A 20,541-nucleotide genomic window follows, 5' to 3' on the forward strand; every position below is an offset into this window, starting at 1 on the left:
GAGATACTACATTTATTTCTAACTCCTATGAGTACCTATGCACACACACACATGCATGCATGCAGTATTTTAAAGTATTTAAAGCCCCTTTCCATAGTATGCAACTCAAGCTTTTAAAAATTAAACTAATTTTGTCACATTAATCTAAATAATTTGCTTATTATATAGTGGTAAGTAAAATTTAAAGGACCTTCTTATAAATGTTTGCATTCGTGTCAAGTCCACATAACCAGTTTTCATTGTATTAATTCTAGCAAATACTGTTTCACATTCACTGCCTTTCCTTTCAGAGCCATCCAGGGAATACATGGAAAAGGAGAATGCAACACTACTGACAGAGTTTGTTCTCACAGGACTCATTCATCAGCCACTGTGGAAAATCCCTCTGTTCCTGGTATTCTTGGTGATCTATCTCCTCACCATTGTGGGAAATGTTGGTTTAATCATGCTCATCTGGACTGACCCTCATCTTCACAGCCCCATGTATCTGTTCCTTGGAAGTTTAGCTTTTGTAGATGCATCTATATCTTCCATAGTGGTCCCAAAGATGCTTCTTAATGTCTTTGATAAGAGCAAGCTGATTTCTCTCTTTGAATGTATGCTACAGTTTTTTTCATTTAATATCAGTGCAACCACAGAATGTTTCCTCTTGGCAGCCATGGCCTATGATCGCTATGTAGCCATATGCAAACCTTTACTTTACCCAGTAGTTATGACTAATGATCTGTGTGTATGTCTGATAGTCTTGTCTTTTGTAGGTGGAATTATTCATGCTTTAATTCATGAAGGTTTTTTATTGAGATTAACCTTCTGTAATTCTAACATGATACATCACTTCTATTGTGACATTATATCGCTGTTGAAAATTTCCTGTACTGACACTTCTCTTAATTATTTAATTGTTTTTATTTTCTCTGGATCAATCCAAGTTTTCACTATTTCAACTATTCTTGTCTCTTATGCTATTATTTTGTTTACAATCTTAAAAAAGAAATCTGATAAAGGCATAAAGAAAGCCTTTTCCACCTGTGGAGCCCACCTCTTGTCTGTGTCTTTATACTATGGCCCTCTACTTTTTATGTATGTGCACCCGGCGTCTCAACAAGTGGATGATAAAGATATGATAGACTCTCTGTTTTACACTGTCATAATTCCTGTGCTAAACCCAATTATTTACAGTTTCAGAAATAAGCAAGTCATAGATTCATTGGCAAAATTATTACAGAGAAATATTTAAATTTCTCTTTTTTCTGTCTTTTGTCTAGAAGTTTTCCACTTAAGGTAGAAATGTAAACATTTTTCACATCTTCTTCTAAATTCTACTCTGAAGTAGAAAACAATAACAACAATCATATTAATAATAATAATTTTATATATCTTGGTATAAATGAAAGTAGTAACAACAAAGGATTGCTTGTATATTTTCATTCATGACCAAATATAAATGGGCAAAATGTCTAGAATTTTTATCTTTTTTTCACATGGGAAGGAAATTTTATTAGAAAGGGAAGGGAATGGAGAAAGGGAGAAAAGAGAGAGAAGAAAGAAAAAAAGAGCAGAATTATTGTCTTTGAGAATGTTTCTTAAAGTAATTTCTTTTTTGATTCTTTGGGAGTTTCATATCATGCACCCAAATTCCAATCATTTCCCAGTCCCTCCATACTCACTCTTGCAGTGTACCTCCCTAAAGAAAGGTAAAAAAAGAAATAATTTAAAACCAAACCAAACCAAACAAACAAAAGCCCTCTTTGCTCTTTTGTCTTCCCCATCTCTCGAACACCTCTTCTTCTCAGTAGCACTGAGAGCTGTGGTGTGTCACACTGTATTCAACCTTTGAACCTTACAATAATGATTTTACATGAGAGTCCAGTATTTTATAGTTGTTTAGAAGTAAAAGATTAAATTATATCTTCTATTTATAAACTAATACTTATATTGTTTCTTTTTATACTTATATTTTAAATAATTTATAACTATCTGCAAAATAGACTGCATGTATTTATTGTGATTCATTGAGGATTATACCTTGATATATACCTAGATGTGTGGGTTTTTGTTTTTTTATTAAATTTATTTTGTCTTGTTTTGTGTTTAAATTTAAATTAGAAACACGGTTGCTTCACATGTCAATCCCAGCTCCCTCTCCCTCTCCCTCCCTGCCTCCCATACCCTCCCACCACCCAACCTCAATCCTCACCCCTTTCCCCAGAGAGGATGAGGACCTCCATGACAAATGCCTAAAAAAACAACATGTTGAAATATGTCAAAGATGTTCCCATTAGTCTTTTTTGTGTTAATGTTTTGTTATATCCCCACATCCCAAACAATAGAAGAATTTTCCTTTCTTGGTGTGTTTTGGGTTCTATGGAAGGAAAACCATTCCCATTAAATTTACCTTAAAAATGAAATAACAGATGGTGTATAACACAAAATTAGTCTGACTCAATTTTATTCTACTAATTATTCTACTAATATAAAACAAAATAGAATGGAAACTAGACAATTGTTAGAGATATATGAATATGTATTCTTAAATCAAACTAGTGAGATTTGCATTAAAGTATTTTCTAATAGTTTTGAGATTAAAAATTCATCATAGAAATACAGGAGTAAATTCAGGCACTAACTATATACATTTAAATATATCAATCGAAATGCATTAATGATGTCAAATTTACTATGTCTGTTTTTAAATGTATATTCTGTAGAAAATGTATTTTGATTTAAAAAAAAGAAAAATGCATTTTTTCAAAATCCACAATAGTTAATAAGTAAGAAAGTTAAGACAAATTTGAAAGCAAATGTCAGAAACTTCTTCTTTCTACATACATTCCATATATAATTTAAATAAACTTGTATTTCCTTATCAATTTTTAATTTGGAAAGACTATGTTCATATAACTTCTCTTCCTTTCCTCTCTCCCAACAGTCCCACTCATTCAGGTTTATATTTATAACTATTTTAAAGAACAGGGTGCTCTAGATTTTTCAAAATTCTTTGCTACTTCCTTTCCATTCTTTCTCTTTGTTTTCCTTCATAAATCTGTGTGTCTTTGCTAAGCACTGCCTGCTTTCCTTTCTCCATTTTATTGCTTTTAATGTACCCATTTCATGTTGATTGTGCCTTCTCCTTTTAGTGTTTTCCATGTCTCCCACCTCACTTTTTAATACTTTGTCCAAAAGCTTTTCCTTAAATGTTCTACAGGTAAGAGACTATAGTAGTCTATGACCACAAAACAAGCATCAGTCTTCCCTCACACTTCTCAGAAGAACACCCAACATCACTGTACAGCTTCCATTCCCATCATTTCCTGTTACTTTTTAATTACATGCAGGAAACAATTTTCACCAAGCCATTAAAATTTTCTTAAATTTGACACTCAAAGAACTCTTGTCATTGATCCCCAAAGATCCTTTATTTTGCCTTCTGGAATAATATTTTTTTATTTCCTTCCTATTTGCTTTCCCTATTAAAACCACATCCCTCAAATATCTGGTTCAGTTCTGCTTTGCATCAATACTTGCCTTTCCTTTGGTTTTCTTTGAAATAATATGGGCTCTTGAAATTACTGTTCTTAACAAAGCAATTCTGAGACTATCAGAATAATTAACTGTTAAAAACATGGACATGAAAGGAAGAGGGTTAACAGTCATACATGGTCATTAGTGTTAAGCCTGCATTATACCTATACTACTAAGTATGTACTTTGCAAGTTCAGGGATAATGATCCAATAGACTACTGTATCTTAATTGCAAAAAAACATTTAATAAGACCATATCTGTAGTCAACAAATTTTATTTTCATTCCATTAAACACGAAGTTCACCTGTATCATTATATAATAGTTGCTCAATATTACAAATTCTATTCAATTAATATGTGTTTCCTTGTGTTGTCAATATCCAGTCACACATGTTCCAATAACTTGTTTTGCATTGAATATTATCTGGGAAAAACTTATGAAGCTTGTCCATTAGATTCTTGCTTATAAACACCTATACCAATTTATGACTCTTATGGTCTGCAGTTTGAACAAATATTCCCAGACAATTCTGCTGTATACAGAGTTTTCTGTATTACTGAATCTAGTTTACCATACAAGAAACTAAAATTATACACTTCTGTATAATAAATATTGAAAAACATTTCCAGGCCACTATGTATTATAAGATTTCACTTCATTAAATTATAGCATTTGATCTGATTAAGGACACTCTGTTGAATTCATTGTATACCCTAAATATTTTAGATATCTTTTGCCTTGATTATGAATATGTAACACATATTAAGAATTTTCACACCAAATACATTTGTAATTTCATACTTTTAACACAAAATTGGAAGTATCTTTTTCTTTAAATGTGCTAATGCATACACATTTTTAATTGGAATAATGAATTGAAATAATTTCTTCACTCTGAAAAATGTTTTTATATTACATGGTGATATTAAGTGAAATTTGTAGTTGATTTGATGAATACATAGTTGTGTTTTAATTATAGAACTCAAAATTTTACTTCAAGTTTTCATGAATGCTGTGTGGCATCCATCATTTCTCATCTCAGGAACATCCAGTGAGGACATGGGAACAGAGAACCAAACACTGCTGACACAATTTGTTCTCACAGGGCTCACCCATCTGCCACAGTGGAAAATCCCCCTGTTCCTGCTGTTCTTAGTGATCTATCTCATCACCATGGTAGGAAATCTTGGTCTCATTACTTGCATCTAGAATGACCCTGGCCCTCATATCTACCATGTACCTATTTTTAGGGAGTTTAGCCCTTGTAGATAGTTGGTTATCATCCACAGTGACACCAAAATACTCCTAGACTTTTTTGACAGAAGTATGCTGATCTATCTTTCAGAATGCATGCTATAGTTTTTTTAATTTGCAGTCAGTGCAACCACAGAATGTTTTCTCTTGGCAGAAATGACCTGTGACTTCTACATAGCCATATACAAACCTTTATTCCATCCAGTGATTATGATGAATAAACTGTACATGCATGTTAACATTGTCCTTTGTAGGTAGATTTATTAATGCTTTAATTCATGAAGGCTTTTTATTAAGACTAAGATTCTGCAACTCTAATGTAATATATAATTTTTACTGTGATGTGATGCCACTGTTAAAGACGTCCTGTACTGACCTGACTCTTCTCTCAATTACCTAATGCTATTTATTTTCTATAGCTCAATTCAAGTATTCAGTATTACAACTGTTTTTGTCTCTCATGCACTTGTTCTGCTTTTAGTCTTAAAGCAAAAATCTGTCAATGGTTTAAAGAAATCCTTCTCTACCTGTAGAACCCATCCCTGATCTGTATCTTTACACTATGGTCCCCTTCTTTTCATGTATGCATGTCCTGCATCTCCACAAATAGATGATGATGACATGTTGGACTCCATATTTCATACTGTCATAATCTCTGTACTGAATCCAATTATCTACAGTTTGAGGAATAAGGAAGTAAAAATTTCATGGAAAATTGTGAAAGAGAAATGGCTATGTCTCATATGGTTATCTTATGTATTCTTTTTTGTTGCTGTTTGTAAGTATTAGGAATTTTTTATAATTTATTCTTTTTAATTTCATTTTACATTCCAACCAAAATTCTACCTCTCCCCTACTACCAACCCTCTCCCTTCCCCTTCAGCCCATTTTCACAATATTGTGCAGAATTAATTTGGCTATATTTTGTACACTGTTAAAAACATTTTGAAAATTAATCTAACCTAGAATTGTGTTGTTGTTGTTGTTGTATTGTATGTATATGCTTTTGGTATATGCACACTTATGCGTAGTAGTTACATATCATTGATATTCTCTTCTTCAAAACGTTTCACTATGTGGTTTTGGGATTAAACATTTCTTTGATAAATGTTCATGGAATATTATTGCTAGTATCTTATATGTAGAGAGATGTAAAGTTACACATGGACAATTGCATGTATTTTTGTGAATTCATGGTTTATATGTGATGTGAGTTCATCTGTGTGCACAATTGTATTTGTAGAAATATTAAAACATATTGGTTTCCCACCTCCCATATTTGTTAAACCTGGCATTATTTGAGGTCCTTTAAAAATAAAAAGGCTGGTTCTACCATTTGGAGCTATTGAATGGCTTTTAAACTTTAACAAGTAGTTTATGTGTTAGAATTTGTCACTAGAGGCATCCTTTGAAGAATATTTTGAGACACTTATTCCCAACTTCTTGCTATTTTTTTTGTCCTTTAAACCAGAAATGAGGAGTTTTGTTCTACAATGCAATTACACAATGTTGCAATAATACACTAATATCTCTAAGTTGTGAGCCACACAGTGCCTTTCTCTTTATGAGTTGACTTATCTTGACTGATTATTTTTAAACTTGTGGAAAATGGAGTCTAATTTACAACAGAAATAGTACACATTTTAAAAGAAATAACCAATTTGATGGATTTTGTAATATTTAGTATAACCTCAGGAACAATAGTAGAGACTTGAACCACATTTGACCTTGTATAATACTTAATTTTGGCTACACACTTGTTAACATTGCAGTTTAAAGTGTTATTTCATTTTCTGTCTTTTGCAATACTGTAGGAGTGAACCCCACAAAGCTACCCACCCATGAGGGCGGAGACATGTAAACTGACACAAGTAGATATAAAAGGAAGTGAAAGAAAAAGGAACCCCACTTCTGGTACTAGATATAATAATATTCGATGCTATATATGGAAAACAATATATTTATTTACCAGAGAGAGAGAGAGTCGCACAAACCAAGAGTTAGAAGCGTGACTGGCTTCCAGGAGAAAAGGGGGGTTCCTTTTATATCTACCTGTGTCAGTTTACATGTCTCCGCCCTCATGGGCGGATAGCTTTGTGGGGTTCACTCCTACACAATACAGAGCACAGTTGTTTGTAGGCAAGAAGTGTTAAAGAAAGGTTTGTGAAATTAAAATGAATCTTCAAGAAAAGCATATACACAATGTAGTAAGGATGAATTGTTCCTCAAACATATAATTTACTCAGAATGAATGTTGGCTTGCAGCAGATGCATCCATTCAACCCATCTTTAATCTTCATGTCAATTAGAAGCAGCATACACTGATCAAACGATGTTGTTCTTATAATTGGATGTGGCTCCTTGTATGTAGATTATTTCAAAATATACTAATAAACCATTTGTTCTTGAATATTGAATAATAAAAACATATTTCAACCAACACTATTATAATCTTTAATTTGGAGTTGAGGTTCACAGATTAGAGCAGTTTGTGTAATCACTAATAGAATCCTCAAAGCCCCAGGAAAGGAATATCCATACTGCCATGAGCTCATTTGTGCAACTTCCTTGTGTTCAGAAAAGACTGGGACCATGAAGTCATCCACCACTTCTGGCTCTTTAGTCTTTCCACCTGCTCTCCTGAAGTGATCCGTGAGAAATGGGAGGACAGGATGTGATATACATATACCATTTAGTGTGGAAAATCTGTAGTCTCTTATTCTTCACCTAATCCAGTAGTGGGTCTGTGGTAATTGCCTTCTACTGCAAAATGATGTTTCTCTGCTGAGAATGGAGAGATACTAATCTACAGGTATAATGATAAGTTACAGGTATAATGACAAGTCACAAGGATTCAGTTTAATACAATATATATTTAAGAAAGTAATAGTGGTAGATTATCCCCCTAGCATGTATGTTATGTCTAGCTACAGGTACTTGGTACATGATAAAAAGGACAGGCATGAATTTTAACATATGGTCTGTGCCTTAAGTACAATGAAAAGTGGTCCATACCTCTATTACACATGTATATATGTCTTACTAGGTTGACTATAGCTGTATATCAAAGTTAAATGATCAAGACTAATGACTTTTTTCTCACAGTGGTATATTTCACATTTTTCAGCACTATGAAAGCTATTCAGGAGAGATAAAGTGTCCACATGAGTACCAGTTTGATTTCCCCATGTTCCTTTATTCAAATATGTGATGTTTTCAGCAGTAGAGTCTTATCATCATGTTTTGATTTTGTCCAGGAGCCATGACAGTAGGCTACATTCTTTGTAGATCTATGGGATCCCACTGGTCAATAACTCCAAAAGAGGAAACCTATCCCTGGCACTGGGCATTTTATTTGTCAGTTTGTGATGTCTAGTAGGATTCTTGTCACCCCATATAGAGTAACCCCACTTAAAATCTCACTTATTAATTATTAGTGCTTATTAAATATTATGTAATAATAATAATAATACCTCTATAAGCCAAGAAAGAAATCATGGAAGCATCACTGTTCACAAATTCCTCAAATTACTGTCAATCTCTTATGGAAATGTTGACATATGTTTATATAAATAATGCCAGAAACCTGAGTATACCTTATCTGAGATATAACACCTCATTATGATGTTCATTTAATGTCTTGTGTGTCAGATAATCCTTGATTCATAGGAGTGGACTCAGGTCACATGGTGACATAGTTCCTTAAGGTTGTACATTTAGGCTATGCGAAGTCCCATTATGAGTGAAGGTAACATTTATCAAAAGCTGAGCATTGCTATGGAGGATTTCAAGGCTTTGCTTCAAAGTTTTAAGGACCTAGACTGTTCTTTATTCACAGACTCATAAATAACCTCAAATAGTACCTCCTTCATTTGTGCCCTCTTATAGTAACAATGGATTTGCTAAGTCACAGGGTCACAAAGGTTTGTAATGCAGGTTATTCTTGTTCTTTTTTTCTGAGCTGTATATAAAAGCAGTGGCTTTTCTAACACTTTTCAACTTGTCCAGTGTAACAACAAAAAATGAGGCCAATTCTGTTTCCAGATTTAGTACAACTTCTGTGAACTCTGTTCCTTCTTGACTCTAGGAAGTGCTGAATGTAGTATGTTATCTTGCCCCTTAGGACAGATGGCTCTCAGTCTGGCTCTATCCCTGTCTATTTCTTTGTCTCTATATCTATCTCTTTCCCTCTCTCCATTCCTTGTTTCCTTTGTCTTCTCCCTTATTGCCTGCCTCATTCCTCTTTCTCTCTCTATCTTCTCTCTTTGACTCCATCATTCCTTTTCTCTTTTTTCTTCCTCCCTTACTTCCCTCTTGAGTTCTTGACTACAAATACACAACAATAAACCTCTATCTGCAACATACTTCCTCGGACTCTGAATTTCATTCTGTGAATTTACCAGCCCACACTTGAAAGATCAAGGCAGACTGGGGAGCACCAAGATCTCTATAATGCTAGACCCTCAAGCCAGGCTCAACAGGAGCTGAGATGGTTCCTTCCTTCTAATAGACACCCCAACATTACCACATCATTTGTATACTGACCTAAACATTTAAATGTTTGCCTAAACCTGTCAGCAGTGTAACTTGTGATCAGAAATAGTACTATTAGAGAGTGTCTTCAAGTCCTTTCCTGGGCTTAAGGAGAGTGGGGGCCCCAGTCTGAGCTCCAACTCCCTACATGCCTGGCTCTGTTGCCCTGGGCGTTTTCTGCTCCTAAAGAAGACCTGTGTCTCCTGGAAGGGTCACCCAGAGCCCACCCACACCTGTGTCTTCCAGTCTTTTCCTGGTGTTTGAGGTGAATGGGGACACTGCTCTGAGCCCCAACTCCCTACATCCCTGGTTCTGTCTCCCTGGACATTTGCTGTGCCTAGAGAAGACCTGCCTCTCCCAGAAGGACCACCCTAAGTCTGCCCACACCTCGGTTTTCAGTGTCATCCAGTCCTTTCCTGGTGCTTAAGGAGAGGAAGAGACCTCACGAGCTCCCACTGAAAGAAAGGGTGGGAAGAAGGCAATATAAAAACACAGCCAACAACAAAGGAAGCAGTATGACACCACCAGGGTCTAGAAACTCTACACCAGCAAGACCTGAACATATCAACACAGATGAAACAGAAAAGAATGACCTTCAAAACAACCTCCCAAAAGTGATAGAGGCCCTCAAAGAGGATATGAGAAAATCCCTTAAAGAAATGGAAGAAAACACAAACCAAAATTTGCAAGAAATCAACAAATCTCTTAGAGAAAGCAAGGAAACCCAAGAAAAAACTATCAAACAGATGAAGGAAACAATTCAAACAGTTCAAGACCTGAAAACCAAAATGGAGACAATAAGAAAAACACAAACTGAGGTAATGCTGGAATTTGAAACGCTGAAAAAACAATCAGGAACTACAGATGCAAGCATAACTAACAGAATACAAGAGATGGAAGACAAAATCTCATGCACTGAAGGTAAACTAGAGGAAATAGATTCATCAACAAAAGAAAGTCTTAAATCTAACAAATCCTTAACACAAAATATCCAGGAAATATGGGACACCATGAAAAGACCAAATCTAAGAATAATAGGTATAGAAGAAGGCAAAGAAACCCAGCTCAATGGTATAGAAAACATATTCAACAAAATCATAGAAGAAAATTTTCCCAACCTGAAGAAGGAGATGCCTATGAAACTACAAGAAGCTTACCGAATACCAAGTAGACTGGACCAAAAAACCAAAAATGTCCCCTTGCCACATTATAATCAAAACACCAAACATACAGAATAAAGAACAAATACTAAAAGCAGCAAAGGAAAAAGGCCAAGTAACATATAAAGGCAAACATATCAGAATTACACTCAACTTATCCATGAAAATCTGAAAGCCAGAAGGTCCTGGATAGATGTTCTACAAACACTAAGAGACCCCAAATTCCAGCCCAGACTACTATTCCCAGCAAAACTCTCAATCACTATAGATGGAGAAAACAAGATATTCCATGACAAAACCAGATTTATGCAATAGTTACCCTACAGAAAGTTCTAGAAGGAAAACTCCAACCCAAGGAAGTTAACTACACTCAAAATAACAAGGGCAATAGATAATATAACTTTACCAGAAATCAGAAATAGAAGAAAAACCACCTCCAAAAATGGATCCAAAACAAACAAGAATCAGCAATCAATCGTCATTAATATCCCTGAATATCAATTGTCTTAACTTACCTATAAAAAGACACAGGCTAACAGCATGGATATGAAGACAGAATCCATCCTTTTGCTGCATACAAGAAACACACCTCAATTTCAGAGACAGACGCTACCTCAAGGTTAAGGGTTGGGAAAAGACTTTCCAATCAAATGGATGAAAGAAGCAAGCAGGTGTAGTTATCGTAATATCTAACAAAATAGAATGCAAACTAAAATTAATCAAAAGAGATGAAAAAGGTCATTTTATATTCATCATAGGAAAAATCCATCATGAAGAAGTCTCAATTCTGAACATATATGCCCCAAATATAAAGGCTCCCACATTCATAAAGGAAACATTACTATAAGTCAAATCACACATTAAACCCCACACACTTATTATAGTCGGAGACTTCAACACCCCACTTACACCACTGGACAGGTCCACCACGCAGAAGCTTAACAAAGAAACAATGGAACTAACAGAAGTTATTACCCAATTGTGTTTAACAGACATCTATAGAACATTCCACCCAAACAAAAAGGAATATACTTTCTTCTCAGCACCACACGGAACCTCTCTAAAATCGACGACATACTTGGCAGTAAAGCAAACCTCAACAGATACAAAAAAAAATGGAATAGCCCCCTGTATCCTGTCAGACCACTATGGCTTCAAATTAGAATTCAATGTCAACACAAATTGCAGAAACCTCTCAAACTCATGGAAATTGAACAATGCTCAATTGCATCCCCCCCTGGGTAAAAGAAGAAATAAAGAAAGAAATAAAAGACTTCCTAGAATTCAATGAAAATGAAGGCATAACATACCCAAACCTTTGGGATACTTTGAAAGCAGTGCTAAGAGGAAAAGTCATAGCACTAAGTGCCCACATGAAGAAATAGAATTGTCACACTAGAGAATTAACAGAACACCTAAAAGCTCTAGAACAAAAAGAAGCAAACTCACCCAGGAGTAGTACATACCAGGAAATAATCAAATTGAGAGCTGAAATCAATAAAGTAGAAACAAAGAAAACAATACAAAGAATCAATAAAACAGAGAGTTGGTTCTTTGAGAAAATCAACAAGATAGACAAACCTTTATCAAACCTAATTAAAAGACAGAGAGAGAACATGCTAATTAACAAAATCAGAAATGAAAAAGGGGACATAACAAGAGACACTGGGGATCCAAAGAATCATCAGGTCATATTTTGAAAATCTGTACTCCACTAAATTGGAAAATCTAAAGGAAATGGATGATTTTCTGGATAGATATAACTTACCAAAATTAAATCAATAAGTGATAAACAATTTAAACAGATTTATATCCCCTAAAGAAATAGAGGCAACCATAAAATGTCTTCCAACCAAGAAAAGTCCAGGGCCAAATGGTTTTAGTGCAGAATTCTACCAAAAATTCACAGAAGAGCTAATACCAATACTCTTCAAATTGTTCTACACAATAAAAGCAGAAGGATCACTGCCAATTTCTTTTTACGAGGCTACAATTACATTAGTAGCCAAACCACACAGAGACACAACCAAGATAGGGAATTACAGACCAATCTCCCTCATGAACATTGATGCAAACATACTCAATAAAATACTGGCAAATCAAATCCAAGAACACATCAGAAAAATCATCCACCATGATCAAGTAGGCTTCATCCCAGGGATGCAGGGATTGTTCAGCATACTCAAATCCATCAATGTAATCCACCATATAAAAAATCTGAAAAAGTAAAACCACATGGTGATTCTCACTAGATGCTGAAAAAATCTTTGACAAAATCCAACACCCCTTCATGACAAAGGTCTTGGAGAGATCAGGGATAACAGGAACTTACCTAAACATAATAAAAGATACACACAGCAAACCAACAGCCAGCATCAAGCTAAATGTAGAGAAACTAAAAACAATTCCTCTAATATCAGTTAAAAGACAAGGATGTCCACTCTCTCCATATCTCTTCAATATTGTACTTGAAGTTCTAGCTAGAGCAATAAGACAACAAAAGGAGATCAAAGGTATACAAATTGGAAAAGAAGAAATCAAACTTTCCCTATTTGCAGATGATATGATAGTCTACATAAGTGACCCAAAGAATTCTGCCAGTAAACTTCTACAGTTGATAAATACCTTCAGCAAAGTGGTAGGATACAAAATTAACTCAAAAAAATCAGTAGCCCTATTGTATATAGACAATAAAGGGGACAAGAAAGAAATAAGAGAAACATCTCCCATTCCAATAGCCACAAACACCATAAAATATCTTGGTTTGACTCTAACCAAGAAAGTGAAATACCTTTACAACAAGAACTTTGAGTCCTTAAAAAAAGAAATTAAAGAAGATACCAGAAAATGGAAAGATCTCCCATGCTCTTGGATAGGTAGAATCAATGTAGTAAAAATGGCAATCTTACCAAAAGCAGTCTACAGATTCAATGCAATCCCTATAAAAATACCAGCACAATTTTTCACCGGCCTTGAAATGATAATCCTTAACTTTATATGGAAAAACAAAAGACCCAGGATAGCCAAGGCAACCCTGTACAATAAAGGAACCTCCGGAGGCATCACCATCCCTGACTTCAAGCTCTATTATAGAGCTATAGTCTTGAAAACAGCTTGGTACTGGCACAAAAATAGACAAGTAGACCAATGGAATTGAATCGAAGACCCTTATATCAACCCATGCACAATTGAACACCTGATCTTTGACAAAGAAGCTAAAACTATCCAATGGAAAAAAGAAAGCATCTTCAGCATATGGTGCTGGAGTAACTGGATGCTGGCATGTAAAAGATAGTAAAGAGATCCATATCTATAACCATGCACAAAACTTAAGTCCAAATGGATCAAAGACCTCAACATAAATCCAGTAACACTGAATCTCTGAGAAGAGAAAGTGGGAAGTACCCTTGAACGAATTGGTACAGGAGACCAGTTCCTGAACATAACACCAGTAACACAAACACTGAGATTGACAATTAATAAATGGGACCTCCTGAAACTGAGGAGCTTCTGCAGGGCAAAGGACATAGTCAACAAGACAAAACGACAGTCCACAGAATGGGAAAAGATATTTACAAAATTCCACATCTGACAGAGGGTTGATCTCCAAAATTTACAAAGACCTCAAGAAGGAAGACTCAAGAACACCAAAGGATCCAATTAAAAAATGGGGTACATACCATGTTTGTCTTTTTGCGACTGGGTTACCTCACTCAGGATGGTTTCTTCCAGTGCTATCCATTTCCCTGCGAATTTCAAGATTCCATTGTTTTTTTCTGCTGAGTAATACTCCATTGTGTAAATGTACCACATTTTCTCTATCCACTCTTCAGTTGAGGGGCATCTAGGTTGCTTCCAGGTTCTGGCTATTACAAACAATGCTGCTACACACGGTATGTACTCACTCATATATGGATTTTAAATATGGATCAGGATAGTGCCAGTCTGCACTTCCACAGATAGAGAGTCTGGGAAACAGGAAAGAACCTAAAAGATATGCATATATGCATAGTACCCAAGAGAAGAGGATGGAGACAAGATCCTCTGAATGGATGGGGAACAGGGCGAGGGGGTAGTGGGACCTGGGAAGAGTAGAGGGGGTAAAGAGGAAGGGAGTTGGTCATGGGGGAACAGGAAGTTGAGGGGGTGGGGGTAAAATAGGGGGAAGAGGGAATCATAGGATCGAAGACAGATCAGGCACCAGAGTGACCTCGAGTGATCTAAAGGTATAACATCAATTGGCAAGCTAAGCAATAGTGGAAGGACCACCTCGAATGCCCATTCCTGATAATGAACTTGATGTCTATAACTATCCGGGAGCCTTCATCCTGGGAATGATGGAAGCAGAGGCAAACACACAACTAAGCACTGAACTGAACCCAAGGAACCCAGTGACAGAGAGAGAGGAGTGATGAGCAAATTGGCAAGGAATGGGCTGGCAAAACCAGCAGAGACGGCTGATCTGAACAGGGGAGTGCTCTTGGACCCCAGACCGACAGTGGGGAGGCCAGAATGGGACTGATCTGGACCCCCCAAATGTGAGTGTCAGTGAGAAGGCCTGGGCAACCTATGGGGCTCTGAGCTGTGGATCAGTGTCTATCCCTGGTATACAATCTGTCTTCATGTGCCTATGGCACAAAGAGAGATGCTCTCTCAGCCTGGACTCTTAGGGGAGTGCCTTGACCCTACCAAGAGTGAAATGATAGACTCTAGACATCCCCTATGTGGAGGGATTTGGCAATAGGGTGGGAGGGTGGGTGGAAGGGGAGTGCGGGAGGAGGGGAGGGAGAGGGAACTGGGATTGACATGTGAAACAAGCTATTTAAAATTAAAATAAAAAATGATTAAAAAAAATGGGGTACAGAACTAAATAGAGAACTCTCAACAGAGGAGTGCTCAACATATTTAGCTACTACGGAAATGCAAATCAAAACAACTCTGAGATACCATCTCACTCCCATCAGAACGGCTAAAATAAAAAACACTAATAACAGTTTATGCTGGAGAGGATGTGGAGAAATGGGTACACTCCTCCTCTGCTGGTGGGAATGCCAACCAGGGCAGCCAATTTGGAGATCAGTATGGAGATTCCTCAGAAAAATGGATATCAGTCTACCACAAGATCCAGCAATTCCACTCTTAGGCATATACTCAAAAGATGTATCCTCATACAATAAGGACATCTGCTCAACTATGTTCGTATCAGCATTATTTGTAATTGCCAGAACCTGGAAAGGACCTAGATACCCCCCAACTGAAGAGTGGATAGAGAAAATATGGTACATTTACACAATGGAGTACTACTCAGCAGAAAAAAATGGAATCTTGAAATTTACAGACAAATGCATGGCACTGGAAGAAACCATTCTGAGTGAGGTAAACCAGTCACATAAAGAGAAGCATAGTATTTACTCACTCATATATGGATTTTAGACATGAAGCAGGGCATTGCCAGCCCACAAACCCCACTGTCAGAGAGTGTGGGGTGCAGGGAGGACCCTAAGAGAGATATGAATGGTAACCCGGAGAAGGGCTAGGTAATGTGTTCTCCTAATTGGATTTGGGGGAGAGAAGGGGAGGGCAGAAGGAGATGGGAGAAAGAGAGAGAGAAATAGGGGGGGATAGGAGGACATGGGAGAGCAGGAAGGTTGAGCCAGGGTAAAAATAGAGGAGAAAAAGATGGGAGATACCAGAAAAGAGGGAGCCAGTATAAGTTGGAGGAAAAATCTGGCACTAGTGCAATCTTCACAGATCTACAAGAATGACAACAACTGGCATTAAGGCAACCTTAAATGCCCTCCCATGATAATGAGAATGATGACTACCTTATATACCATTATAGAATTTTCATCCAATGGCTGATGGAGGCAGAGGCAGACACCCACAGCTGTGAACCGAATTGAACTCCTGGAATCCAGTTGCAAAGAAGAGTGATGACCAAAGGAATCAAGATCAGACTGGCAAACCCACAGAGCCCACTGACCTAAACAAGGAGGAACACATGGACCCCAGACTGATGACTGAGGGGCTAGCATGGGACTGATCCAGACACCCTCCCACCCAACCTGGGTTACAGAGAGGAGGCCTTGACAATCTATGGGAACTGGGAGAGTGGAGCAGTATTTATTCCTGGCATACAGAAGGACTCTGGGCACTCATGCCTCGTGGAGGGATACTCTCTCAGCCTGGACACATGAGGAAGAACCTGGGCCCTTCCCGGGATGATGTGACAGACCCTGAAAATCCCTCATGGAGGCCCTTGCCCTCCCTGGGGAGCAGAGGGGGGGTGGAGTGGGGGTGATGGATTGAGAGGATTGGGGGGTGGGAGAGGAGGGGAGGAAGAGGACCTGAAAGTGACATGCATAAAAAGTTAAAAAAATATATGGAAAAAAAAGAAATTGTACTATTAGAGGTAATTTCAAATTTTCAAGCTCAGTTTGGTTACTGTGAGTTGGTATTCACAATGTAAAATTTTGAGATGCTCCACAGAGCCATTTGGGCTCCTCTCATGTGTCCAATCTGCATTGCCCTGCACAGCAGCTGCCATTTGTCCTCAGGGAACACTTGTGAGCTCATGTGAGAATTTCAGTTCTCCTCTCAGGGCTACAGTTGGTTGACCTCAACTCAAAAGAAACATACAGACAGCATTTCTTCTGTGTTTCAGGAATAAAACATCCAACCCAAGCCACTGCCATAAGAATTGCCACCAGCCTTCCCACATCCCTGAACTGCTGAATATTTTTTAAATTGCTTTCAAATTCCCAGCACCCTTTAAAATCCCTAAGATATGTCTCACAATACAGGTAAGAGTGAAATGATTTTTGTAATAATATGCATCTGTTCTCTGAAGAATTAAATATTGGTTAAATTACAGTTGTTTTATATTTAGCTTACCAGATTCCTGCTTGCTATAAAATAAAATTAAAAAGACATGGCTAGAGTATTGGAAATGGATAGTTGAGGACATTGTGTGGACCATTCAATGGAGTTATGTGAAGGAAGATTTTTTTTAAAGGTATATATGTCATTATTAGTTTCTGACCCATTTCTACTTCATGGATCTTGGCTACAGACATATGTTTTGTCTTATAGATTTGTTCACTCAATCCCATGAAACTTAGATTTTGTTATAGAGAGATGGAAATGAAAACATATCCACAAAAAGAAAAAAGAATAAGAAAAAATATTTCAATAATAATTGATTTTGCTTGTGATGTTATATTATACATTGAACAATAAATTTAGTCCTGTTGAACTAAAACATTGCTTTAAAGACTTAAGTAACAATTGTTCTTATATATGAATTTCTTCTGGTAATTACAGTAAGATGATTACTGTCTATGTTATATTTTGTAATTAAAATCTTTGAGGCTGAGTACATAAATATTAATTCCTCTGTATTGTCATATTATTTTGAGATTATTTATCTATATATACACATATATACATACACATATAAAATAATGCACGCATGAAGTAAGGCGGAAAGGATGTATGTTTCATGAAGTCATAAATACTGATTTGTAAATATGAGCATTTGTGATTGTATGAAAAACACACGCTATGTAATAATTCATTTAATCACTGAAAATATTGACATTCTATGTATCACTTGTATAAGGATTAAATGTTTGACACCACTTTACTTTACCAGGCAACATTAAACTAATAAAGATAAAAATGCTATCAAAACCAGAAAGATCAAGAAAATTAGTTCTAATTTCAGTCATAACAAACAAAGTAATATTTTAAATATACAAGGAACTATCAGTAAAACATGCATCAGTGTTCCCACAGCACAAAATTTGTGACATTAAATTCAAAACCAGAGGCAAGCCTAACTTCCGGTGGCCTGTTTGAAACAGATTTGTAGGAAAATATATTTTAATGTTTTCATAAGGGGAAATAACACTCAAAGATGTCAGTAATCAAGCAATCAATGAGCATCAGGGAGAAGACAGACATTGAACATGGGCATGTGGGACATGTCCCCCATTTAGTTTCCTTCCTTTCTCTGGCAGGCCTTTCTTGTGACTTCACACATTCTTCATTGTGTATTTTCTGAGACTCTCTTCTTCTCTTCCTCCTTTTTTTATCCTCTTTGCTTGCCTCCTAAGCTTTCTTTCCTGTTCTTTTTCTCCTCTTGATAATTTTCATTTTCCCCTCTGATGCATTTATCAAACACATTCCACAAGAAACAGGTAATAAATTATAAATGGGCAAAAACTGTTCACACTTCCACTATCTTTGGCTCCTTCAGAATCTTTCTTCACTGTGGAATTCCTGCTGTCTCTCAGTTCTTGTTAATCTTTTACATCACCTCTGTCACATTCAGAAAGTCATTCTCAGCAACATCCATTAGTTTCTTAATTATAGCTCTCGGAGATCTCTATTGCTTATGTTGTCAGAGCATTGATATTGACTTCTGACAGTATATTTGTCTTGGGTAATTCTTCATATCTGTCTTATCTTAAGGATCACAATTCTCAACTCTGTAGTTGAACTTTGCTTAGTATAGCTTTCTGATTATTTTTTAAAACAAATTTTTGACACCATGCCTTGGTACATGTCCCAGGCATTATTTTCATGCTGCATCTTTTTAGTGAGAGGTTTGTGGATATGTATGACTTTAGCCAGGAATTTCTTTTCCTTTTCTTTCATTCCTTTGATTCTAACTTGAGCCTTTTACAGAAATTGTTAGGATGAAGCTGGATGACATGAAAAGACCAAAGGAAATAATCAAGGTCATTCAAGTGGACACATCACACCACATTTGTTAATAGATGAATACTATTATTACTCTTATACAATGTCACTCTGGAAGCTGCAGTGTGTAGAAGATTAATTTTTCCAAATACATTTTGTAAGTTGAAGTAATGAACAATACAATTAAAATGCTATATTAATACAATTATTGCTCTATGTTAAATGTACTCTTCTGATATTTGATTTATGAATCCTACTGAACATTCTTTTTTAATGTACTTCATTTCAGGGGACACTCAGTGAAGATGCAGAAATGAAAAATTCAACTTTTCAGACAGAATTTTTCTTATGGGACTCACAGGTTCTTTAGAACCACAGGTGTCCCTTTACTTGTTATTCCTGGTGATCTATCTCATCACTCTTGTAGGCAACCTTGGTCTAATCACTCTTATCTGGAATGACCATTGCTTACACATCCCAATGTACTTCTTCCTTGCAATCTGGCCTTTGTGGATGTGCCTTTGTGGATGCTTGAAGGCCTTTTAGTCTGTGTGTTTTCATTCCCATCTCTCCATAAGAAAATCTGAATTGTGTGGGACTGAGTGAACAAATCTATAAGACAACATCTGTCTATACTCAAGTTCCATGAAGTAGAAAATGTGTTAGAAATTAGTAATAAGGAGGGCATGCATCCTTTAAAAATAAAATCTTTCACATAGCTCCATCAAATGCTTTTAGTATATTCACCTGCATGGTCCACACACTGTCCTCAACTATCCATACCTTATCAATAGTCTCACCATGTTTTGAGGGAAATGTTACCTGGATGTTCAGAGGGTGTTCATACTACCAAGTAGTAAATGTGACTACATGATCAATTTCATTTTATTAGCATGGACCAGAAGACAAATCATGGTTTCTATTCTACTGCCTCTCATACCCACACTGAATATGTGAAAAAAACCACTAACTTGGCTGTATAAATCTTTAAAACCTTTTCTTTTATCCCAACCATTATTCACATGTCATTTCACATGTTGACTGGCCATTCTACCCATGTTTCCATTATATGGCAACATAAAAAATCTTATCATTTTAGCACACATTTATTATGAAAAACATTGCAAATTTCAGTTTTTAAATTTTTTTGGTTTTTATGAGACAGGGTTTCTCTGTATTATTTTGGAGGTTGTCAGTCAGTTTTTAATTTTTTAAACACATTCTGTTAGTTGAAATAATAAAAATACATTTAAAATGCTATATGGATATTGTTATTATTCTATGTCAAATGTATTCTTCTGATATTTGGTTTATGAATCCTACTGAACTTCTTTTTTAATGTGCTTCATTTCAGAGGGATACTC

General features: G+C 36.2%; 1 protein-coding gene and 1 pseudogene across 1 annotated transcript; both read left to right on the plus strand.

Moving 5' to 3' along the window:
• Positions 1 to 307: 307 nt before the first annotated feature.
• Positions 308 to 1,237, plus strand: LOC101842440 (olfactory receptor 187). The gene has a single exon (XM_005076740.2). The coding sequence runs from the start codon at positions 308 to 310 to the stop codon at positions 1,235 to 1,237; it is 930 nt and encodes a 309-aa protein (XP_005076797.1).
• Positions 1,238 to 4,734: 3,497 nt separating this feature from the next.
• LOC106021644 lies at positions 4,735 to 5,567 on the plus strand (annotated as a pseudogene).
• Positions 5,568 to 20,541: the final 14,974 nt, after the last annotated feature.

Source organism: Mesocricetus auratus, unplaced genomic scaffold, assembly GCF_017639785.1.
Source record: "Mesocricetus auratus isolate SY011 unplaced genomic scaffold, BCM_Maur_2.0 Super-Scaffold_100008, whole genome shotgun sequence".
NCBI lineage: Eukaryota > Metazoa > Chordata > Mammalia > Rodentia > Cricetidae > Mesocricetus > Mesocricetus auratus.